We start from the raw sequence: 24,333 nt of genomic DNA, 5'->3' as shown, positions 1-24,333 counted from the left end.
AGGTTTTTAAATAATGATATCTTATAATTGTGGCTGATTTAATGCATATTGGCATCGGTGACAGTTACAAGCGTTCCAATTTCTGCTTTTGCATATTTGTATCAGCAGCTGCATTATACCCGGCCATCTATCATCTTTAGGATACGGCAAACAATCCAACGACCTATCTCATGCGACATCATTTTACAAAATGGCATGATGCTACTGAATGTAAAAAAGTCCTTAATCCGTATCACGTTTGCCATCTTTTTGCACAATGCTACGGAAAACATCCATCAAGATGGCAGCTTGTTTTTAACTGGGGACGAGTTTCGCGTGTTGTGCTCTGCATTGATGAGAGAAAAGACACTATATTTATTGCCCTGGTTGAGGCCGGAGAGCATAGATACGCGCTGGACGCAAGGGCCCAACGCGCCGCGTAGCGGCAAAAAAGCGAAGCTGGCGAAACATTTATGACGGGTCACCGTCACTTATTATTGGACTTATAGCGCATTTACGGGGTTGCAACTATTTTGCTTTATAGTGTCACCAGGAAAGAAAAGCATGCGACCTAACGCCGATCTATATGTATAAAGTGATAATTGGAAGGTATATAGTAGGAAATATCAATAAAATAATCATTCCATGTCGTCTTTTGAGGGCATTTTTGATTGTAAAAAATATATGTGTACGTCACCGGAGTCTCTGCAATGATCATTTTATCACAGCAGTCTCGCGCAAGTAGAAGTTCTTTACCTATTAGTTCTTCACTTATTAGTCTGGCGTAAAGCCAGACGTTTTCCATTACGATTTCACTACGATGTTTGACCAGAAGGAGCAGTGCGCGAGATATGCTAATGAGCAGACTTCCCTCGCTTGAGTTTCGGAAGAATGTTCCATATCGCGCTAAGCTGACCACTGCTGACCATGACAGGCGTGCATTGGACTGGTACAGGTTGGAACTGAACATTGAATATGCTGGTGGTGACGCTTTCTGAACAAATTAAACGTATTAGATATATAGTATTCATCACATTGCATGAACAATCTTAACCACCAAGGTTTTGCATCATAGCCATGAATCAACACACTAAAAAAACTTAACTAACCGGAGACCAAAAACGCCAAAAATATCATAAAACTCGCTCCTAACAGGATTCGAACCCACAACAGAGTTCGCTACCCTGTCCCGTCAGTCCGGCATGCTGTGATCTGGGCTAAAGTTGCTCTTGCCAGAAGTGTGAGGTTTGCTCCGTGTAATACCGGTCGTCCGATGTCTGTTGTTACCGATTCTTGTCAGTCCTTACCCAGAGGTTTGATTTTAGTGTCGTCATTACAGAAGATTCCCTCTGCAGGTAAGACAAAGAAAGTGTCAGTTGTGCTCCAAAATATCACATCTCAACCCATTTCTATTGCGGGGCATCCTGAGGAAATCTGGGGTTAAAGCCGAACATTAACCCCTGATTTCCTCAGGATGATTGCGGGGAGATATGTGACAGAGGCCAACTAGTAGATATAAGACCGGCGCATCATTACATATCTTGTTATAAGGATGTCTTCAAGTCTTTTGCAATCTACTATAAGTACTTGAAATATCGCTCTATATAGTTATGTCAGGTGAAGTGCTTGATGAGTACGCTCAGAAACACTTCATATTATACACTCAAATATAATATCACACTGTAGACAAAGGCAAGTGACTATTGTGGGAGTTCTGGCATCTGGAAGACGGAGAAAAAAGGAAAAAATATTGCTTGGCTAGGAGGTGCAAGCCACTGGTAGTAATCTGGCTTTGTATGGTAGGACAAACCGTGTCGCTCTGTCGCCATACATGGAGGCGTCACTGGGTGGGTTGAAGTAAAGAAGCCTTGCTTGAACAAATGATCGGTTCTGAGAAAGTGGAAGCAATGCTCAAGCAAATGGGAGATACGATGGTGAGAAACCGGTTGAAGCAATGCCGCCTTGCTCAAGCAAATGGAAGATACGGTGGTGAGAAGCCGGTGGAAGCAATGCCGCCTTGCTCAAGCAAATGGAAGATACGGTGGTGAGAAGCCGGTGGAAGCAATGCCGCCTGGCCCTAGCAAATGGAAGATACGGTGGTGAGAAGCCGGTGGAAGCAATGCCGCCTTGCTCAAGCAGATGGAAGATACAGTTCTCAGATCAGTAGATGGAAACATCAAGCAAATATGCGATTTTAAACCTACGATGAGCACTTTGTGTTCTGCTGTATCCAATCGCCATACACGGCCAAAAGTGATGCTGCAGGTCTAGAACCTGTCGGGTTACAAAATTGCATTAGCAATATATGACTGGGGATGCAGTAATGAAGTGAGCCATTGATTATATCTAATTAATAATTAACACACTGGTATATTATCTCAAAAGCGTTTCATGTAATGCTACCGAGGTTATTGATCCGTGTTAGGCGATCCTGCTGCTTGCGGGTTGCTGTATTATAAGACCCCCTTTAGGAGGGGCTCTTAAGATACACGTGTGTGCGGGAGTATATAATGTAAATGAAGTGAAATAAAGAGAGTAAATATTGTATATCCTACAAACAATTTTTTTTGGTATTTTTCTGAATTAACTCCGTTGAGTTTACCGATTTCTCCGCGATCTTCCGGTGGTGGTTGCTATCCCATTGCTTGAAATTAATTTAAATTAATTTAAATCTTCATGGGAATTCGCTACATCATATGCCTAAGAAATTGGCCAATTATATTAATATTTTTATCAGAGAAATATCCGTCCTAAATAATGACAGAAAAGGGTGGTTTATTTCAATTTTGTGTCGACATGATCGAGGTCACGTGACATAAAAACAAAACAATCGCACACACCCGTCCAAAAAAGGCACTTTAAGAAAAACAAATACGTTTTTCCAGCTTAAAACCACACTGACGACTAAGTTATATTGGTCTACTGCCCAAATCTGAAGTATCAAATTGAATCACAAACTAGAACTAGCTCTATTTAGCTATAGTTGCGTGAAAAATTCGGGTGAGCGACGTACATTCTGTACCCTAGCGGCCAATAAATAAACTACTTTCAGCCGTCTGCTCCGGTCTCGTTAGGGAGTTTTTCCCAAATGTACGCGATGATGACGTGCCCAATTAACAGGACGTAACATCTATTTTAAAATGCGTTTCGAAAGTGAATGCATGAGGACAACCCATTTGTGTCGTATATCACTGGAAACGCCCGATTCCCGTGAATAAGGTCAATCACAATGTATTACATTACCAAAACAAAAATGTGTCGGAAGGAACTATATGGATGGTCCCATCGCACCCCCCCCTCCAGCAGTATGACACAGAAGGGCTAGTTGACTGTCCACCGGGGGGGTTTGGGGGGAGCTTCCCCCCAACGCACTGGTAAAAACCTATGTCGACGGAGGGGGGTTTGGGGGGTGTCCCCCCATTGTAACAGCTGTAGTTGTTAGAGCTTGCACTTAACATATGCTCGTAGGGGGGTTCGGGGGAGCTCCCCGACCTAAAGGGGGGCTCACTAAGTTCTTGACTTTACATATTATGTGATATTGTATGCTACATAACTGAATTATGCCATCGCTATGTGTTGGACACAGTCATTGTTCGTCTCATCTGTCATTTTGTGTGGCAGCTGGCCAACCCTTCGTTCTGCGCACGATGTCACAGGTCATGAGTTTGGACAATTTACAGGTGATGGCTTTCTCACTCATATCGCCATGTCATGGGGCAGAAATTTTGCAAATTACCATCGGTCATCTCTTTCCAAAAGCAAGTTTACAAGAACGCATTGTAATTTGTTTGTAACCATAGGGATAGGTGGATGAATAATCTGACAAGGGGGAAAATGATGACGTGCTTTTTGAAATATGTGTTAATCAATTGATGAATATTGGTGAGCCACAGTGATCTCTCTATATCATTTGTAGTTTGTATGCCATGGTTTTCTCTTATATATTAGTAGGCTGTACTAGTACTGTAAATTCATTTGTCATCTGTAGTTTGAAATGCACGACCCGTAATGCACCCCTGCACTATAATTGTAGCAATGTGTACGAATAAACATTATGTATATACATGTATGTATTTAAAACGAACATTTCACATATGTGATTGCTCATTTGAAAGACCACCCTTCAAACGAGAGCTCGTCCCATCTGATCCAGTCGTGAAATAAACGCATTTTGAATTATTGTACTTTAAGAGAAAGAAATGCTTGAACAGAAAGTGTCATATGTGGTCTTGAGCCATTCTTATTTGAATGTCAATCGATGACCTTTGGGAAATCTTGAAGAAAATCGACGTGTAAAAGTTAAGGCTGACAGCAAGTGGGTGGATGCTGCTGCTTGAAACCGGGAGGTTACGTGAAGGCTCTCTCCTTATAATGGAGGCAATACGGTGAGGCGTCAAACGGATTGGAGGAAAGTGATACGAGACATGATATCAAAATGTTGTGCTAAATAGTCGATTATATTTCGAAAGAGTGGGAGCAGCAACGAAATTAGATACTTTCCATTACGATATTTTTGTACAAATCTCTTTATCATTGACATCTTGTTGCCAATTCCATCACTTTTATTGTGGTTTTCATTCTAGTTTCTTTATCACTCCACAAGATTTCCAACACTTTCCAATATGTTATTAGCTATATTTAGTGATTAAGGAGCCCACGTGCAAGAAGAGGACGTGACGATTCAGAAATCAATGCAGACAGCATGCACTTTCCAGCTACCAGCTGCCACTTGTGATCCCACGTGCATATTGTCAGTCACTTGCAGACGACCCATGTCGTGTATACATTCCCCCTTATACATCTATAGTCCCTGTATAGTCTCCTTTGAATACAGAATGTCACTGTGTAAAGGTAGGAATGCTTTTGGACTTCGGCTTGAATTTTAAAGAAAACTTGCTGTCAGCAGGGCCAACATTGGTGACAAAAGCATTGAAGTCAAAATATAAGCGACGAGCAACCTATTGGTCACTGATCAACTCCATTTACGCTGGCCTGTTTTGCTCCCATGTTCTAATTGATAGGCATCATTAGCGGCTCATAAATGTGATTAAGCCGCTTATCAAATCGCGTGGGTATAATGCACCATCTTGTGGCCATCGATCTGGTAATATTCTGCGATTTGGATCGATCAGATACATGTTAATGCCAATGCATTAAGATCATCTGTAAGACAAGCTGTGACTGACCGCAGTAAACAATAACCATCAGGATTCAATTGTTCTGACAGACGAAATGGGTTTTGTCATAATATGTCCAATCATATGTCAAACCACTTTATATTGATTGATCTGTGAGAAATATTGTATTCTGCACCACTCTCCTGTTGTATGTTGTGTTTATACCTATTTGCACTATGCACTAGTTTATTGTATTTTCAACCGATATAAATGTATTTTTATAAGGTACAATAAACTTAATTTGATTTGATTTGTCAAATCATATGTATAGAAGTCCATATGTATAGAAGTCCGTGATATGAGTGAATTCCGGATATTTTGTTATTTTTTATTGAAAGATCAATCAGATATTATTCATGACAATCCATCTATTATGATTTAATCTGCAGCTCCAGCTTTCACCAGAGCTCTATAAAGGTTATCAAGTAATAACCATTATTGACTCGTCTGCGCATTCTGTTGAACATGACCACTCCCGGTTTCATAAAGCAACATGGTGCGGCCGCTGGTCTTGATGAAGACTTAATGGAAACTGCGATAGACTGAGGACATTGTCGACTGAGGACATTCCTCACACTTTTGATGGTATGAACCATCATCATGTTGCAGTCAGATAGCATGATGTGCATGTAGTTCCCGCGATAGTTATAAAGATATGTCGCCACGCTTTCTTTCTTATCCTAAATAAATGCATCAACAATTTATTCTATATGATAGACAAGCTTTCTTGCAAGATATCATATGCCAGTCATCTTTTTCATGTACGTCAATCTAGTTCCTAAATATGTATCCTTATAATTGCCTAACGGACAGATATGAGTGAGTAGATCTTTCTTCCTGAATCTTCTCCATATAGCTCCCCTGCCAAGCTATTCGAGCTTACCTCAGTAAGTGACGTAGGGCCAGGGGCCAATAGCTGAGAAAAGGAAGAAAAATCCATAGTACTAAATGCCAACTCAGCTATACGCCAACACGACGTGTGATGTTTTATGCATTAAGACGAGAACGGGTAGGCCATGGATCATGTTGTAGATATTGATATCGTTGACTATCTTCAAGGCTTTGACATAAATGTTATAGGTAATGAGAAACACTGCAACGAAAATCTCAGGATCTGTGGAAAAATCTGCCATCATTTCTTACTAGGTTTCTACAATTTCTCGAGTTCATTGAAATTAAAGCCGAAAGGCTGTTTTCCCCGTCAAAGACGAAACTTGCGGGTGGAAGAAATTAGCAGATCTTTGTTCAAAATTTTAAAGTGAAGCCCACTCTATCTAACACGCCTCCTACTTTCTGGCCGGTGGATCAACGAGCCAATTACTATATATTGGGAATTACTACCCCACTCTCCAGGAAGACTCTCTGGAGCAAGTCCATGTTTGAAGGAACGAGGCCACCACAAAGCTTTAGCAAATTCAGTGGTGAATATCTTCCCAAAGCCTCTTCCCAGCGTTATCTCTCCTCCTCCCGAGGAAATCGAGTTCAGCTAAATCCCGCCCTCGAAGTCACCTACTTTCAGTGTAGTTCATCGTTCCTAAGTGAATCGACCGGGTCATCGCACCAATCGATCAATATTGCAATCGGTACGATGCCGCCATATCAATTCGATTAACCCGTGAAGAGCACGACCGGGAATGGTTGCCAGAAGCTCACAGGAGTTAACCGACAAAAGAGCCAGGCAACTTGCAAAGGGGAAGGAGGTTTCCGTGCAGAAAAGATATCTATATCTTCACGTAATGTCAACTAAATGGTCAACGGTGCACTCTCTCATTCAACACAGGCTTTGTCTTTACGAATGACTGACAAGCTATTTCATAGATGCCGACATAGGATTTGGCTTCAAAGCCTCTTCATGAATAAAGGATGAGTGCTTCACTCAGCATTCCCATGCGACCATCAGGATGTCATAGCCGTTTTCATCACAGCGAAAGCCACAAACAAAACCATCAATACACTGCCCAAGGCGGCCAGGGGAATGCTTTGTATTTGCGAAATAGCCCAGGAAAGTGGCGTACATGCCTGTGAGGTTAATTCACTATAGCAACGGGTCAGATACCAGTTGGGCTGCGGATTTTGCGACCGAGACAGAGTGAAGACGGAATGGAGATGACTAATGAACAATCGGAGTTATCAAAGGCATCACCAGGTGTCGGTTATACCTAGTCACGTTTCATTCTATACAGTAGGGATTTTAGCCAAGCCCTTCCAGAGGGCCTGGCTAAAAGGTCATCACTCTACCGAATTAGCTAAGTGGAAATTTCTCCATAGCCTGGGCTAGCTGTAAAGACTAGACCATCAATCAGTAGTGCTTTCTGAAATGAGTTGGACCTCTCGTCCTTCCTAAGACACCGCCATTACATCTTCAGAAGATACCAAGCAGAGGAGCACGTGGAAAGTATAAGGCAAGATCTACTCGACGTCTCGGCCTGAGCGGAATTCGTTGAGAGCTATTTGGTAAACGTCGGTCGAAAAATTAGATTTACATCGATCTTCTCTTCTCTACTTGAACTAACAACCTGCGTGCCAAGAAAGCCCAGCCTCTGCACTGCGAGGTGTCTCAATAACATCGAATACTAATGTTCGGTTTTATAGGCCAATCGGATGTCCCGAATCTGGCTTCACCGGGATAGTCATATAAAAATCTCACCAATCACAAGGCAGTATTTTGATAAGATTTCAATGTATTCCGCGACAAGTTTGGGGCGAGTCGTGGGCTCTCTTTATTCGATGACATATCTCGAGTACAACGAAGAACATGAAACATGAAACCTGGAAACAGGAAACATCTGGAACATGAAACCCTCTCGTCTGCTCGCGTTCGCCTGCTCTTGTCTGCTCCAGCAAAATTCCTTTGTGCTATGCAGTCGACAAGGCGAAGATTTCCATAATTTTTCTCCTTCCACAGACGATCGGCGTTACAAGACGGTCCGACACCTGCTATAGGTGTCTCATAAATAGAATAGAATGCCATACAAATCAGTGACAATGTTCCAGTGACTATACAACATTTTTTGGAGAGTAGGTCGACAATACATCTGAAAGCAGATCCATTCTGACAGTCCCTATAGTCAGTCCATCCGCCATCTTTAGTGAGCATGCATCATCAAAACGAAAAGATCGCCTGTCCTATCGAACCACGACAGAAATTAGTTCAGATCTGTTATTTATAACATGTATCGATTTTATGATTGTGACATTCGCAAAGAGATATGAAGTGGGGTGGAATAAATCCTCGCAATATGTTCTGCTAATGGAATCTCTAGTGAAGACTGCCAGAGATGGTGAATTCGTTTGATGGTATATAGCTAGTTCATGATGTAAACAGATTTTTTAGCTCTCAAATATATCTCGGATTTCATTTTGTTTGATATGGTATATTACATAAAGTATCAAGCTTGTGCATGATGCATAAAGACTTTTTAAATGATCAGAAATAGCTCTGATGAAGCGTTATGTTAAAGCAAGAATGTCTTGGTCAAAGTGATGATTGCATGGCTCGCATAACCTATTTTATCAAGAAAGAGAGACTGACATGCTGATGAAGAGGATATGAGTCTGGCATCTCTAAAAACTAAGGACTTGTATAAAGATCGTCGCAACTCAATGTAAGAACGCCAGAACTATATTTCGCCGATAGCAGGTTTGCATGTTTGGCTCGTGTCGATGGAGATGACAATGGACGAGATGTGGTTGAGACATCTGATTATGAATGTGATCTAAGTGTATAGATTAGAAAAAACCAACTGTATGTTTTTAGGCCCATCCCATATCACCATTGGTATATGTATATATATATTGCCTCAAACTGCTATAGTTAGACTGATCGATTTTCGTCAAATTGTTTGCAATTGATAAAAGAAGTGACACAGACGTCGTTATTGGAAAATATTCTGTTTACATTTTGTTGATAATGCTTCAGGTTACTTGTATTTATTCCTGACTATATAGTGTTATGAAGATTTTCCCCCAGGGGCAAGGTCACAAACTGCCATTTTTACAACACCCCAACAGTTCGAGGAATGTGATATGCGTTTAATTGAAAACGTGCTAAAAAGCGAATGGTGCAGGTGTGAATGGCTTTTATTTTGTATTGTAATAAATATGGAGATGGTGGGGCGGGAATGTGATAAACCTTACCCCAAGTGATTTACCGTGGTGGTATTTCGGAAAACAAATTTGCTCTATCAACCTGCCCGTGATTCCAGTGGTGCGTGCTTTGAATCTGACTGAGCCAATGGAGCCCTCAGGCGTGGATGCTTGCCAGCCGAATTCTTATATTTGCGGTTGCTTTGGGTAAGTAGCGAAAATACATGAAGGATATTATACACGCCAAGTCTGGTATACACCAGCGTTTGTGACAACTTAAATCCATGTGACCATGCCCAGGGCTATACTCCTTGAGGACTGACTATAAGATGGGTATGATCTTTGCATTGTTGTAACTATGTCCTTTGATCGTTGATGGTTCCATTTGTAAACCTTTTGTTATGACCATTCATTGGAAAGCCCTGGAGGAACTCTATATGAAGGTTCCATTTGTGAACCTTTCCTTTCGATATGACTTAGCTCTCAACAAATACCATCTGATGGTACCATTTGTTAACCTTTTGTTATGACCATTCATTGGAAAGCCCTCGACGAATTCTATATGGAGGTTCCAGTGGCACTGCTACATGTAGGCTAGTTCCACCCTTGCTAGCTCAGTTGCTGTGTTCAAGGCTAGTCATCGCACTCATCAGACTTGACTTATGGATCTATGCTATTATCGATCGGATCAAAGGCAAATATACGGCAGTCAGGCAGTAGGCTATATACTGATGACATACGGCCGCCATGTACTATTAATAGTGTGTATCATGATGTTAGCTTGGTATTACCATTGATTTTATTAAGCGGTTGTCGACGTCTTCTGTGCATTGTCTGACCGTTATTGTAAAACCAATGACTCGCCGCGACACTGAAGTAATATATATATGTTCCAAATCTGAACGATTGTGCGTAAATTGCGTTCAAGGACGAGTACACCCGCTTCCTTTCTATTGAATCTTTTATATCTATAGAAACGACGCAAAGCGATTCGGTAGAACTAAACCGGATATACGAGAACGTAAGATACGCGTAGATTTTGGACAGCGTGCACCTTGTATTTGTAAGGCGTGAACGACTCCCTTGGTGAGATTCCATAACAACACGAGGCAGGTCCTATACCGCCTTTGGGTTGCCTTTATACATTATTGACTTGCAGTAACAAGACGGCATGATGCTCACTGCAATTCTTTCTCAAGTTTACAGAATTTAAATCCGCCTTATTTTAGATACGACCGGAATCAAGACGATAAATGATTGGATAGCCTTGCTTATAATGACCACAGGCAAGCGTTCGGATCGTCATTATAGGTAGGGACTAACAGGCCGGCTAACCAGATCTAATGGGAATTTTCTTGGAACCGAATCAACACCACAGACCCCTGAGAAATTTCAAACGTGAGATAATTCACCAATAATGGGCATGGAGCCATTGTTAACCGCACAGGGTTGACGTGCAGAATTATATCAAAGTCCGAGGTATATCGTCGCCGTAAGACGATTAATTCGTGTTCTTGATGAAACTGGAGACTGTATACAGGGTTTCTGATATGTTACAGACGACAATAGACCTGCACATGATGGATGTACGACAGGAGAAGAACATGGCCGAGAGACATGGATGGGTCTCCGCTTTCCGTAAGCTCTTCTCAAGCGTTTATTTTTATACATCACAATATACTCTTAGAAATAAAGGTTTTTCGGCCAACACAAGTGTGCACATCGTTTAGCTTATTTAGTAAAATGAAAAAAAAACCAAATGGTTTTTGAGTTTGATAATGACTTTAACAATAACTGCAGTCAATTTATGATTGCAGTTCGGCTATGCTATCAATAAATCAGTTCCTTTTTCCTTGCATAGTAGACTGTTGACGGCCGTATCCAACAAGACGTGCTTACTTTCCGCGATTGGTTTACTGCCAATGTCTCAGTCGTCAATCATGACCAATGTGAAATCGTCAGATTGGAGACGAAAAAAAAGTTCAATCAACGAATTCAAATTTGCAGTCGCAAACTTCACAAAAATAAACACCCTGCAACTGAATGACACTTTATCAATCTTTAGCGAGGAGTATAGTTTTTTTTTGGTAACAGTTGGTAATCAAAAAAAGTTGAAATCAATGTCAGACTTTTAAACGTTCTGATGGCACAATTCTAGGTTTTTAAGTTGACGGTAAGAAAGAAAATGCCGAAAAATCCACTACCAACTCAATGGGTGTTGTGTTGGAGCTCATCTGACATAAAAACAAGACTCTGAAAATGAATATAGAGCAAAAATTCTCAAACGCTGCAATTCTGTATTTGTGACCCGTCACAGCAAAACCAGGCGTATGTCGCACAGAAGATGAGCCAAAGTGACACCAGGAGATAATGGAAGAAATTGATGTGCTCATATTTCACAAAAGGCAGACAATAGAGAATTGATCAAACAGTCCGTCTCAAGCTGCCAAGCTCAGAGCGACATGCGCCTGGTTTTGCTGTGACGGGTCACATTTGATAGATACCATAACCATATAAACAAAACAGACAAAAACATAAACTGTCAGACATGGCGTTGCAACTCTGTATTTGATATGTCAGCTATATATTAGTAATGATACTGATCATAAAATACTTACTTGTTACGTTATGTATTTATTATATTTCAACTATTTATGAGCAATTAATGGTCAAGGGCTACATTTCTCAAGACACTTACATTACAATGTATGATTGATTAACCCTGTTGTGACAGGCACTTTTTCTTTCAAATAGACAAAAATAATGAGTTGATTCAGTGAAATGGGAAGACTACATTAGGCTGGGATTGGATAGACTTCCGGTCATACTGTCCAATCAGAAGCGCTAGATGCTGCATCACATTAGAAATGAACCAATCAGAATTTTTTTTTTTTTATATGAAACTTTTTGTTAACAAGCATCCAAGGTCCCAACAGGGTTAATGCTCAATTATAAAGCTACATCCTTACCCCATCTTCCCTAAGAATATGAGAGCTCTCAGAGAGCTCCATTTTCCCTCTCCCAAACATGCTGGCGGTATCCTCAGTTCGATAGAGATAAATCCTAATAAATTCCCGGGCAAGGGTATCCTAAGGCTTTTTTAGTACATCCCTTGGATTTACTATCCTGACAGAACTGGCAGTCCCGATCGTTGTGCAGTGCCGTCAAACCAGCACAGTGGTTTCTAGTGGTATATCACAGGTGGTTGGGGAAAATATTGATTTCTGGGATGGTAATTGGTGCTACCATCTGGGCATTGGAGTAGTAACTAATCAAAAGAAATCCTCCAAATTGATAAAAACACTTGCTTTTAGTATTTTAGTGCAAACTGTAGGCCTACATTTTCAAGCGAAGAAGGCTCTAATAGAAGAAGCATCCTCGAATACAAGGGTCAGTTGCATGCTCCTCCCCTCGCAGACATCATTAATCTATTTTTCCCTGTGATGGCACTCCGTTTTGCCTATTAGTTAAGCTCATTACCACCATTAGCTTCATTTCATTACCAGCTCTGGTTTTGAGATGGTCCCTCCAACAGCCAATAATTTCTATGTTTAGCACAAGGAATTCCGGGGTTTCCCTTGATGACGTTTTGGTACATGGTTTGGGTTGTATTTCATGACCTTCTCCTGTGAGGACAAAATATTTTTGTAATATTTTCCTTTATATTTGTTGTTTGTGAGTGATTTTTCTCAATATTGTTGTATCATGTGCTTAATTGGTGTTAAATATTCATGTGGGTTTTAACATTGTATAGATTTTCTGGTACATTTACAAGTTTTTAACCCACTTATGGTTATCAAATTCTAATGCACAGGCACAGCACACATCTCTGTCTCACACAGTCACAGGACAGTACAGGCGTACAGCACACGTACACATCATATCTATCTCACAGTGACAGTGACAATCACTGTGAGTAAAGAGTATACATTGCCATTGGACAGTTTGACACTAAACTGCACTCGCACTAGGGGTCCACCTAATGTGCGTCCGGAACTCTGTTTGCGCGTCCGGAGCGCGTCCGGAAGAGAAAGTGCGCGTCCGGAACAATTTCCTATGTAAATATGAACCTATTGTTGCATTAGATGGCTTAAATAGCATTTTAATTCCATGTAGAGAAAATAAAATTGAAAAAAATTTTTTTGGTGACTTGTATTTTACAATTTTCAGCGAGGTGGTTAATTACTAATGCCATACTCATATCCCAACTTCCTTACGCGCCTTCTCCTGTTGTGGTCGTCTAAGTCAGTATGAGTTTGTCTTTGCGTGCCGTGGGATAAGGGGCAATAGCAATTATTGTGAAGCCAATTTGTGCTTTTAGGGGGAGGGGAGGGGATCGAGGGGGCGGGGGAATGGGGGTCAACAAAATTCATTCCATGTGCTGAGACACCAGATACCAGTCTAATCCATTACAACACGGCTACTATCGAAATTCTGCAACTGCAACAACAATTTGTTGAGGAGAAACGTCAGTAAACTGGGATTTGATGGCTTTGTAACACCCAAATCACCCCGCTGAAAATTGTAAAATACAAAGTCACCAAGGAAATTTTTTCCAATTTTATTTTCTCTACATGGAATTAAAATGCTATTTAAGCCATCTCATGCAACATTAGGTTCATATTTACATAGGAAATTGTTCCGGACGCGCACTTTCTCTTCCGGACGCACAAATTGTTCCGGACGCGCATTAGGTAGACCGCGCACTAGACACTCATACAAAATAGTTTGTACACCACTACAAATGTATGAATATTATGAAGCCTTTGATTTTTTTGCATTTTGGCGCCACAGGTTGTGAAAAACACAAAATTTGAATGCACTCGTAAACTGCTATTTCCAGATTAGCTGTGATAGTGCCATTGAGTGACAGGGTCAGTTTCAAGCACCTGCATCCGCTTGTACCATGGCATCAAGGGTAAGTGGGCTTATCGCATATTCAGGGGTGAGACATCTCTGATATTTCTTGGAGGATTATCCTTTTCCCCCTCCTAAGTTCAGTAGGGCTTAAATTGACAGCATGGAATGGGCTATGCCTCAGCACTCCTTCAGCGCTCATTCTTACAGGGAAATATTTCTTGGAAGTCTGGCAGTAGCAGTCATGGAACAGATTTGATTAAATTCATGCATACTTCCCCCCCCTCCGAGGAGGTTTAAGTGGTGGTCAGTCAGCCAACAGCAAACCACCAAATTATTGTAAAACTATGAAAGCAGCACCTTCTGATGGTACCATCATCAACATTTTACCAATCTAGCAATCATATTTTCTTCTATTCAATTAAATGTTTCCCACATTATTTTCAGGTTCTCCTGGGCCAGAGGAAGGCAGTGATTTGTTATCTTCCGAATCTCCGTGCAGCTGTTCGCCATTTTAGAGCATTTTCTTCGTACGAGCAAAGCCAGGCATCGACTTTCCAGTTTTCAGCATACAACGGTCAGTTATTCAGCCAAAATGGCCAAGGTAAAACCATTGAACAACCAAGGCATGTGTTGGCTTCGTAGTGCTTTAGGAAGTCTTTAGTTTTACTTTTATAGATGACTTTGATTTTTAGTTTTATTTTTGCTGCTTTTAATATCTGTGTACGCTATGAAATAACAAAATCGTATACACTTTATACTGTGCATCTCTATTTACATACATTCTGCGGCCTAATCCAGAAACTTTTCTTGAGAAACCAAGCGCACATACTGCACTACGTTTGGTTGTTTTAGGCCAGTTTAAAGTACCGTGTGGCTCTGGCCAAACTTTCCACTCACAAGTCGGATATACATACACGCACTTGGTATTTTTGTTAAGTCCTAGCCATAAAAGGAAATCTTTGAATTAAAATTTCCAGACGACTACGATCCATCTGACCGTGCACTAGGCCCATTTGCTGCCCCTGATAGCCGGTTCCCGCTGCCAGGCCTCACCGGGACGGGAAGCCACATGAAAAAGTCCCAGAGTCTGCCCCTTCCAGAGACGGTGGACCCGGATGCGCTGATAAACCAGCAGTTTACGATGGATAGACATGGATCTTTGTTTGAGGAGTGGCTCCGCAATACAAAACGAGTAAGTTCTTAATCAAATGAACATTTATTTTTTATGCTGGAAACCCGAATGATTGGTACTAGCTATAGCTATCTATTAGTACTTTGACAGAATCGGGCATCACCAAACACTGAAAAAATGTCCAAGCCATTTAGGTTTTTTTGAGTGCTATGTCATTTGCTCATGAAATGGACTTCTCAGACTTACATCGTGAATCAGTTCCATTCATCTTGATGATTTTATTGTCATTATTTTTTCAGCATGAGAATGAAGACATCCTTCCATCCCAGCCTTACCCTTCTGACAAGTTGGAATGTGTTGCCCAGGAATGCCCTGCACTCCTGAAAAAAGGTATTGATATGATTCGTTGTCAGTGTTCCATCATTGTCCCAAGATTGTTTGGGTTGTAACGAATTAGCTATGTGCCACTTGTGGCTGAGGTCGCCAATTTCAACTTTGTCAGAGATTCCAGAGTCTACCTGCAGACTCAACTGACAATTCTAGCTATTGAAATGTGTTTGTCTTCTTCTAGACTTTCAGGAATTGTTCCCAGACCGTGACTTGCGTCATTGTAACGTGACGGTACTGACCATCAGTCAAAAAACTGAAAATGACATGACAGCCTGGAGTCCTGATGTTGAAGAAGAACGCGAAACTCTCCTGAAACAGGTTGGTGGCTCAATCATTCTCATTTTTTATAATCATGTGCCAATTACGCATAGCTTAACTTAGTAAGACTTTATGCTGCAGATCAGATATTGAGTTGACGACTTGTAATTATGATGTCATGGCTCAGCAATATTCTGGAGTCCTTTGTCTAGAAAGTAGCTTAGTCTCAAAATTACCCCATGATGAGGATTGTGTACTGTTTATCTGGTTCTCTAACAGTTTGTTATAATTGATTTCAGTTTATAACTGGGGCCCAAGAGATCTGTGAGACTTTAAAAAATGCTGGTTACTGGGGGGACTTCATTGACCCCTCTTCTGGCAGACCGGTAAGTATTTGTAGGAAGGTCACTTTGTTAAAGTTTTGGTCTGAGATCAACAACGATAGAGGCTATCATTAGACTTTATGCTTCTACTCTGATCTTTTTTGAAACCTTTCAGTAGAACTCGGATGAGCTCATGACCCCTAGCAGAGACCAAGCCACTACACCACCACACCACCACGACTCAATTAGTGTTGTTGGCTGCTAACGCAGTTTGAATCCTTTTTCCAGTACCTTGGTGCCTACACGAATGCCACATTCTTCGAGACAGACGATCGCTACAGAAAGCTGGGATTTGAAATCGAGGACTTAGGATGCTGCAAAGTCATCTCGCATCATCTTTGGGGGACGCACGCTTACGTCGGATCACTGTTCACGGATGCCCCAATGAACCATCCAGTGATTTTGGATCTGATGCTCAAAGAAAAAGAAAACCCCAAGAAAAAATCATCATAGTTTGGAAATCGGACACTTAAATTGCACCCTGGTGAATCACCGATTATCTGGGGTGAATTGCTAGTTATTGTTGCTGTAGCATTGATATATCTTGATAGTTGTCATAAAGCTCTTGGAGGAAAAAACGAGTCTGCTTTTATCTCAGGACTGATGCTGGTACCAGTACATGTACGGGGTGTACTTTGTGGGAGTTTGGCCACTTGATGAGTTCGTTGTTAAGGCTTCGATGTTGAGACTTAACTATGGCAGTAGATGTTATAAGATGTGTTGTTCATACTAGGCCTTACTCTTGACTGCAGGTTTTAAGTGGAATTGTGCTTTGATATTTAAGTTAACAGCTTTTTCCAAGATGATATTTACAATTTGTGTATGTGCTTCTGCTAGATTTCCGCATTTGTATGTATTGCAGCTGTTGAAGCAATAGCAGTGGAACAGTCAGGGTTTTAACTTCAAGTTTTAGTAGCGCTCAGCAAGTTCACACGATTATGTTTTTTGCATGGGTGCAGGGTGCAATGTGGTATTAACTGGGGTAACACTCTGTGAGATTACCAGTTTGGGGTAACTAGGTTGGTGTATATGTAAAGGTTACTTAAAAAAGTATTAGAATAAGTCGTGATTTCTTCATCGTCAGTTGATGTCGCTGTAGCGCTTGCCCTACAAGTGGATATTGTAGTGTCTAGCCCTGCCAGCAATAAAGTATATTGAAATAGAATCATTGCGTTTTGTTCTGCTTCAGAAGGATCACCACTGTTCTGTGTTGGTGTCAATCAAGGACACAGCAACCTTACATTGCTTTGTCATTCAAGATGTGACAGTCACCTGCATGGACTGAATCAGACCTGGAAGCTCCACCAGGTGGCCAACATGATAGTTGAGACAGTCACAACCAGACCAAATCGTACCTGACAGCTCCATATCTCGCCCAAACAAGAGTGAGAGAGTCGCAGCCAGACTGAAATTGGACATGGCAGCTCCGAGTCTTGTCCCAACACGCTAAGGGCGTCACAACAAGACCGAATCAAAACCTGACAGCTCCACTGTATTGCCAACAAGATAAGAGAGTTGAGACTGTCACAACCAGACCTATTCGGACCAGGCAGCTCCACCGTCTTGTGTGTGTGTCAGATTGTCACACTTTCAACCAGGCGAATTCGGACCTGGCCGCTCAAACATGTGGCCAACACGGGAGAGAGTTAAGACAGTCACAACCAGGCGAATTCGGACCTGGTCGCTCAAACCTCTGGCCAATACGGAGAGAGAGTCTCAATCAGACCAATTCAGATCATCTTAAACATGTGGTCAACACGGTGAATGAGTTGGTACTGTCATAACCAAACTGATTGGGACCTGGCAGGCCACCAAGTTGTCAACAGAGTGGGAGAGTTTGAGACTGTCATAACCATCTTGCTAAAACTGTGAGAGAGAAGAGACAGTCACAGCCAGACTGAACAGGACCTGGCAGCTCCACTGTGTTGCCAACACGGTGGGAGAGATGAGACAATCGAAAATCGGAGCGGGTAGCTCTATCATGTGGCCGAGTTGAGACAGTCACAACCAGACCGAATCGGACTTGGCAGCTCCATCGTCGGAGGGTTGAGACTCACAACCAGACTAAATTGGACCTCGGAGCTCCACTGTCTTGCCAACACGAAGAAAGGGATGAGACTGTCGCAACAAACAAGGCCAAATCGGCCTGGCAGCTCCATTGTCTTGCCAACACGGTGAGAGAGATGAGACAGCCACAACATGGGTTGTCAAGCCCAATTTGGCCCGGTTGGTGCTGTCTTATCTGTCCTTAATGTGCCGGATACAAGGTGAAGCTGAATGTCCCGATTAGTCTTAAGAGTGAAATGACTAGTTGTGACCATCTCATTTCTCTCACAGACAAGTTGGATATGCTTAGTGCAGCGCCCTGGTTGTGACTGTCTCGTCTCTCTACGAATGTTGTCTGGTTGTTCTTGTCTGTCTCAGTGTCGAGGACGCGATAGAGCCGCTTCATTCGCCCCAGTTGTTACTGTCTCGTGGAGCTGCCAGTCCCATTCTGAATGATTGTTACGGTCTAGTCTCACTCACTATGCCGACAAAGGTTGGCAAGTCAGGTCGAATTTTGTCTGGTTGTCATTGTATCATCTCTCTCAGTATGCCAGTAAGGTGGGACAGCCAGGCCAAACCTGTTAGGTCCCATTCAGCCTAGTTGTGACTGTCTCAATTCTCTCACAGTATTTGAGCAAGACAACTAAGTTGAGTTTTTGAGTCCCATTCAGCCTGGTTGTGACTGTCACAACTCTCTCACCTTGTTCAGGAGACAGTGGAGATGCCTGGTCCCATTCAAGACAATGAACCTGCTAGGTCCCATTCAGTCCAGTTGTGGCTGTCTCAATTCTCTCACAGTATTTGAGCAAGACAGTGGAGTTGCTGGGTCCCATTAATTTGGTCTGTCTGTGACTGTCTCAACTCCCAAGGATTTTTTGACACAAAAATAGAAGTATTTTTCTCTCCAGATTTTGCACTTTATTTCCTTCTACAGATTGTAGTACATTGATGCTAAAACACAAAGTTGACATGAAAACAGTAGGTCTTATACATGTATATGTAATAATGAATCTTCGTCACATTCAGGGGTGGGTATTGAAAATTTGCATGTCATCATATGCTTCCCTGTGCATTACACATTACACTTAGATACATACATGTACATGTACACATAATTTACCTCATGTAGATATACATGTACTAGTATATCTGTATGACAAACCCAGATTCACACATTGTCTTGATACAGTGAGTATGATAAAAAATATACATTCAAGTACCGTATAGATAACAGCTTCATTGTAAAAATCACATAGCATAAGTTTAACTACAACTAGGTTTTATAACTGTATACATGCCCTTTTTGATATCTTCTGCAGCTTCAGTGTCACAAAGACTATCCTTATTTTGCTTTCCCGATTATACCACATGATAAAATTACCACTTTCTAGTGCATGTGCATGTGCATTAGCCTAGAAGTTGCTAACTTTCTCATCTGCACTTAGTGACATCTCTCACAAGTATACATTTCACATATCAAAATCTCAGGTTTTGACCATTTGATATGCAATTTCGATGGAATAGAATTTAAATAGTTTGACAGACACATTGACAATATCGACAGCTAACAAGTAGGCCACATCAGTTTTACATATGGTTTAACTTCCAGTAAGCAAAGAATATTACCAGCATTGCCTCCGCCATCAAACTTTTTAAAGCATTTTGAAGAAAATTAGACCTTTTGATCTATTTGCCCTGGTGGAGAAACTTGAGAGCAGGCCGGCTCAATTTGACTATGTGCAGAAACTTGGAAAGACACCTGCTCAATTTGTGGGGAAACTAGGGAAGACCCCTGCTCAATCAGCCCCTGTGGGCATACAGGGGAAGATCCCAGCTCAGGTTGACCCTGTGGGGGTGTGGAAGAGCCCTCAATATGCCCTTGCGGGGAAAGTGAGGAAGGATCTTCCTTAGCACAATGTGGTGGCGATCCTTGGGATTTATCATGCTCAATATGACCTTGTGGAAAAACCGGCCCAGATTCACACTGCACACTTTCTGGAAAGACTGGAAAAGACGACACATGCCCTTGGCCATTACCACCGGGGTTACTGGCATGACCAAATGTACCCGTACCATCCATCTCGTGTTTCAATTCATGTATTTTAAAAAGCATCTCATCGGGAAACATTTTGTGGCAGTGCATGCACTCAAAGTCATCGCCAACCCTAGCACAGCTAGATTTATGAGGTTCACTAGTACCAGTTGATTCAAATACATATTTATGAGTCCGTTCATGACACTTAAGTATGTCTTCATCTGCGAATAGCTCGTCACAATTTCCACATGGAAATTTTTTCTCAGGGCCGTTATACGGTAAGACTGTATGTAAAACTTTATGTTCTTCTAACAACGCCTCCGTTTCAAAAACCACCCCACATAAAAAACATTTATTTATTTTAGGCTTTTTCTTCCTCTTGCGCTTTGGAACATCACCATTTTCTATGTGTATGGACTTGTGTTCGTTCAAGAGTGATTTCATATCAAAGGAAGCATCACAGATTTTACAAGGGTATTCTTTGATCCCGGTGTGGCCACGTTCGTGTCGTAACATGACGGCTTTGTCGATATAAGCTTTGCCACAAACACCGCAAATCCATGGTTTATCTCCTGTATGGAACTGTAGATGGCGTTGTAATTCGTATGGTGTTGTATACGCCTTATCGCAATCCTCGTATGTACATTTGTGGCGCTTCTCGCCCGTATGACGTCGCATATGCTGCCAGTAATGGCTACTCGACTTGAAACTCTGTCCACACTGTTCACACACATACGGGCGCTCCCCTGTATGCACCAGCATATGCTGTTTCAGATCACAACGATGCCCGAATGCACGCCCACAAAGCTCACATTGAAAAGGTCTCTCGCCGCTATGGCTCTTTGAATGACTCGTCAAATGCCATTTAGTGCGGAAACTCTTCCCGCAAATATCGCAATCCCAAGGTCTCTCTCCTGTGTGAATCGACTCGTGTCTTTTCAAATAACTTGCGTGTTTAAACACCATATCACAATATTTACACTTGTAAGGTTTGCCGTCTGCTACCAATGAATGATTCATCTTGTGTTCTTTCAAACTGTAACCATGCGTAAATGCTTCTCCACAAATATCACACTTATGTAGTTTCTCCTGTGTGTGAATCAACATGTGTTTTTCTAACGTCTGCTTGTGAACAAACTGCCGGCCACAAATTTTACAGTCAATTTTTTTGTCGGCATCGGCTTCATTATCGGAATTGTTTGGCGTCTTTTGACTAGCATTGTCCTCGTTCCACTCTTTTTTGATTACCTCAGTGCTTTGATTGCTGGAATTTTCACCAATTTCTAACAGTCCTGACCCTTCATCAAGAGTGTCTACTGAAATCTCTGCCCCAGTTGCCATGGAAACAGCCTTTGCAGCCATGGCTAATGTACACGTTGCCATAGGCACACCATCAGCTTCCATGGATGCTTCACATTTTTCCACGGAAACAGTTTCCACCTTGTCATCATTGTCAGATTTCTCCGCCCCGTCTCCAATATCATTAACATTTTCCTCAGAGTCTTTCATCCCCTCCGAAATGCCCTTCATATCTTTAGAGAGTTTCCTAATCTTATCGGACAAACTGTCCAACTTTGGCGGCAATGGCGATGAATCTGCCGCCACCTCATAGTCATACTCAGCGCTCTCGATATGTTTACGTTTACGTTTCGGTCTCTGTATCTTCATAACAATCGGCAAGGGTTCGCACACATGTGATTTCAAGTCGCCACTTAACAGGAAAATGCGACCACATTGATCACATTTTAAATTTTCCTCACCGTTGTGGCGAACTTTATGTGCCTTCAACTGACTATTCAACAAAAATGCTTTCCCACATAAATCGCATTCAAATGTTTTCTCGCCGGAATGAATCAGGAGATGTTTGCGCAAATCCGCATCACGTTTGAATCCCTTCCGACAAATCTGACAACACCATGGCTTATCGTCACGGTGAATACTCTCATGAATCTGCAGTTTTGTCTTTGTAATGAACGCCTGATCACATAGGGGGCACTGGTACGGCCTCGCCCCGGTATGTGTGAACTCGTGAAGCGTTAAATTTCCTTTCTGACGAAACTCCTTCCCACATTCTAAACACTTCCAAGGTTTTTCAGCCGAGTGCGTCAGCATGTGTCGACTGAGCGAACCCTTCCGGGTAAATTTAGAATTGCACATTGTACAGGAATGAACTCGACGCAAGTCAAGCGGAAGTTTTTTCTGTCCCGGGACAAGCTCGACTAAGAGTGATGGCACTGGTCCATCCTGGTCACCCTCGTCTGCTGTACCAGCTTCCTCGGTTTTTTCGACGTTCTTCCCAGACTTTTTCTGGCCATCCATTTTTTCGTCGCCATAGAATAATGGGACCTGAACTACAGCTTTCCCAGTGGAAACAAATGAAGATTTCTTATTCCATGGGTTGGGTGATGTGACTTGACAACTACCAGATGCTGAAATGGACGAGGAATTTTTATTTTGAATATTTTTTGTACAATTTTCCGATCTTCGGTATCTGTAGTGTCTACAGGCTACTGTAAGCCTGTGATGGATCTTTTTCCGTCCCAAATTTAGATGTCACAATTTCTCAACCTTCAGAAGGCAAAAGATCTTACCCTTTTCTGTGTCATCTGGTGCAGTTTGGTTGGGGTCTCCGAGTGCCTCTTGCCCAGCGGCCATTTCACAGTCATTCGTTGTGATGTAGAAATCAGCAGCCAAATCTTCGTTAGGTTCCGATTTGACTGTTGATGCAGCCTGTTAACAAAAAGTACCAACACATCAAGTTAGTTTTGATAGTGTTTTAGTTGGATCTCTGAAAACCTGGCTATCTACCATACGTGTTTTCAGTTTATCCTTTAGCTTGCTAGCAGTGATGTAATCTTAAGTCATACATTTGGTCACTCTCTTGTTACTTGATTTTTAATCGCCAACTTTTTAGCAGGCCTTTATGATTTTCACATGACAATGCAGCTTTTCTTTACAGTTTGTCAAAGACCGACACCTCTACTTACCATATCAAAACCAAGACCTGAGACCCTCGGCAGAGTTCTCTCATCACAATCCTGGTCTACCACACTTTCTCTCCCTGAATCCCCATCCACTTCAGCATCTCCTCCACTAGTTGCAGTAGAACTACATGGCTTCTTGGCAGCATCTTTGCTGTTTAATGGCTCAAAGAAAAGTCTGGAGGTTGAAAAAGTATCAGGGCCATCAGGATCTATTGACACCTCTGCATCTACTGTTGATTTTTCAGGAGGAGTTAGGTTAACACTTGTCTTTTCAGTCTTGTCTTCAGGTTCTTTTTTGATTGGCAGCTCCTCCATTTTGCAGTTGATCCAAATCGTCAGTCGATTCTAGACCTGAAACGAAATAAGATATTCATTACTATTGAACCTGGTGTGAATCTTCATGCCAGATCAGGCCCAAATTGCCCCCATCCTGTTTAACACTGAATTACCACATTCAAGCAATACAACCACCAACGACTTGCAGCCTGGGGCATTTGGGTGCAAAGGTGAAGTGTAGGCCCAAGTCTCATAATGATGATAAGTGACAAAAGAAAATCAATGGCTGCTCAAAATCACACAACTCCATGACCAATAAAGACCGACATGTACCTTTTCAAAACATAAGAAGGCTCATTTACATCTTCGTTTTTCTTATCTTTCAAACTAACACCTTTAAAATGACATTGTAATCAGTTTTAGCGCAGTTCTCAGAGTGTTTTTATCGAGACACCAGCCACAAATTTAGTAAAATAGTTCGTGATGAGCTAAATGAAGTACCAGGAATGGATATCAATCTTGACACTAGAGGCGCTGATTTCGTTCAGGTTCCGACGATGACGTCATCACAATCGTCTGCCAGGTTCCACTGAATGCCACAGCAGGGCGCTTTTCAATGCTGGTGTAGCAGTAACAAGTGTCCCCTGAAAAAGTTTCCTACCCTTTGATGACATGCTATGATTATAGGTTTCTTATGCAGAGCCATCCACTGAAGTCACAAGCTGCT

The 24,333-nt window shown here is 41.9% G+C and overlaps 3 protein-coding genes across 9 annotated transcripts in view; 1 reads left to right on the top strand and 2 right to left on the bottom strand.

Moving 5' to 3' along the window:
- The window catches only part of LOC135500243 (putative sodium-coupled neutral amino acid transporter 11), a 30,327-nt gene extending 17,897 nt beyond the window's left edge, over nt 1-12,430 (bottom strand). For all 4 annotated transcript variants that reach the window (XM_064791566.1, XM_064791565.1, XM_064791567.1 and 1 more), the window contains exon 1: nt 12,212-12,430. In XM_064791566.1, coding sequence (XP_064647636.1) covers nt 12,212-12,271 — 60 coding nt within the window. In that variant the 5' untranslated portion in view covers nt 12,272-12,430. The remainder of the gene's footprint in view (nt 1-12,211) is intronic.
- A 411-nt stretch (nt 12,431-12,841) lies between these two features.
- On the top strand, nt 12,842-17,430 carry LOC135500244 (cobalamin trafficking protein CblD-like). Of its 3 annotated transcripts, none has more exons than XM_064791571.1 (8): nt 12,842-12,917; nt 14,086-14,160; nt 14,547-14,676; nt 15,080-15,294; nt 15,534-15,624; nt 15,806-15,942; nt 16,182-16,268; nt 16,494-17,430. In XM_064791571.1, the coding sequence occupies exons 2-8, from the start codon at nt 14,149-14,151 to the stop codon at nt 16,716-16,718; spliced, it is 897 nt and encodes a 298-aa protein (XP_064647641.1). In that variant the 5' UTR covers nt 12,842-12,917; nt 14,086-14,148; the 3' UTR covers nt 16,719-17,430. The 3 variants fall into 3 exon arrangements, with proteins under 3 accessions (XP_064647641.1, XP_064647639.1, XP_064647640.1); XM_064791569.1 differs by having other exon boundaries at nt 14,547-14,703; XM_064791570.1 differs by having other exon boundaries at nt 12,844-12,870; nt 14,547-14,703.
- A 1,776-nt stretch (nt 17,431-19,206) lies between these two features.
- LOC135500455 (zinc finger protein 59-like) lies at nt 19,207-24,077 on the bottom strand. Of its 2 annotated transcripts, none has more exons than XM_064791942.1 (4): nt 23,940-24,077; nt 23,334-23,681; nt 22,938-23,076; nt 19,207-22,775 (listed from the first exon to the last, which is right to left on the bottom strand). In XM_064791942.1, exons 2-4 carry the CDS (start codon nt 23,643-23,645, stop codon nt 19,984-19,986), a joined length of 3,243 nt encoding a protein of 1,080 aa, XP_064648012.1. In that variant the 5' UTR covers nt 23,646-23,681; nt 23,940-24,077; the 3' UTR covers nt 19,207-19,983. The 2 variants fall into 2 exon arrangements, with proteins under 2 accessions (XP_064648012.1, XP_064648013.1); XM_064791943.1 differs by lacking the exon at nt 23,940-24,077 and adding an exon at nt 23,780-23,835.
- Between the last annotated feature and the right edge of the window lie 256 nt (nt 24,078-24,333).

This window comes from Lineus longissimus, chromosome 16 (genome assembly GCF_910592395.1).
Source record: "Lineus longissimus chromosome 16, tnLinLong1.2, whole genome shotgun sequence".
Classification (NCBI taxonomy): Eukaryota; Metazoa; Nemertea; class Pilidiophora; order Heteronemertea; family Lineidae; genus Lineus; species Lineus longissimus.
Note: the sequence above shows the minus strand (reverse complement) of the source record. Positions and strands in the feature narration are given on the sequence as shown.

What these genes read in the sequence shown, in the direction of transcription:
- LOC135500455 (XM_064791942.1), bottom strand. Translation starts at nt 23,645, where the DNA reads ATGGAGGAGCTGCCAATCAAAAAAGAACCTGAAGACAAGACTGAAAAG. An exon ending in CAGGTCTTGGTTTTGATATG is followed by an intron (nt 23,077 to 23,333) that starts GTAAGTAGAGGT and finishes TTTTGTTAACAG; the next exon opens with GCTGCATCAACAGTCAAATC. An exon ending in ACCAGATGACACAGAAAAGG is followed by an intron (nt 22,776 to 22,937) that starts GTAAGATCTTTT and finishes CGTCCATTTCAG; the next exon opens with CATCTGGTAGTTGTCAAGTC.
- LOC135500244 (XM_064791569.1), top strand. An exon ending in ATTCAGCCAAAATGGCCAAG is followed by an intron (nt 14,704 to 15,079) that starts GTAAAACCATTG and finishes TAAAATTTCCAG; the next exon opens with ACGACTACGATCCATCTGAC. An exon ending in ACCCCTCTTCTGGCAGACCG is followed by an intron (nt 16,269 to 16,493) that starts GTAAGTATTTGT and finishes TCCTTTTTCCAG; the next exon opens with TACCTTGGTGCCTACACGAA.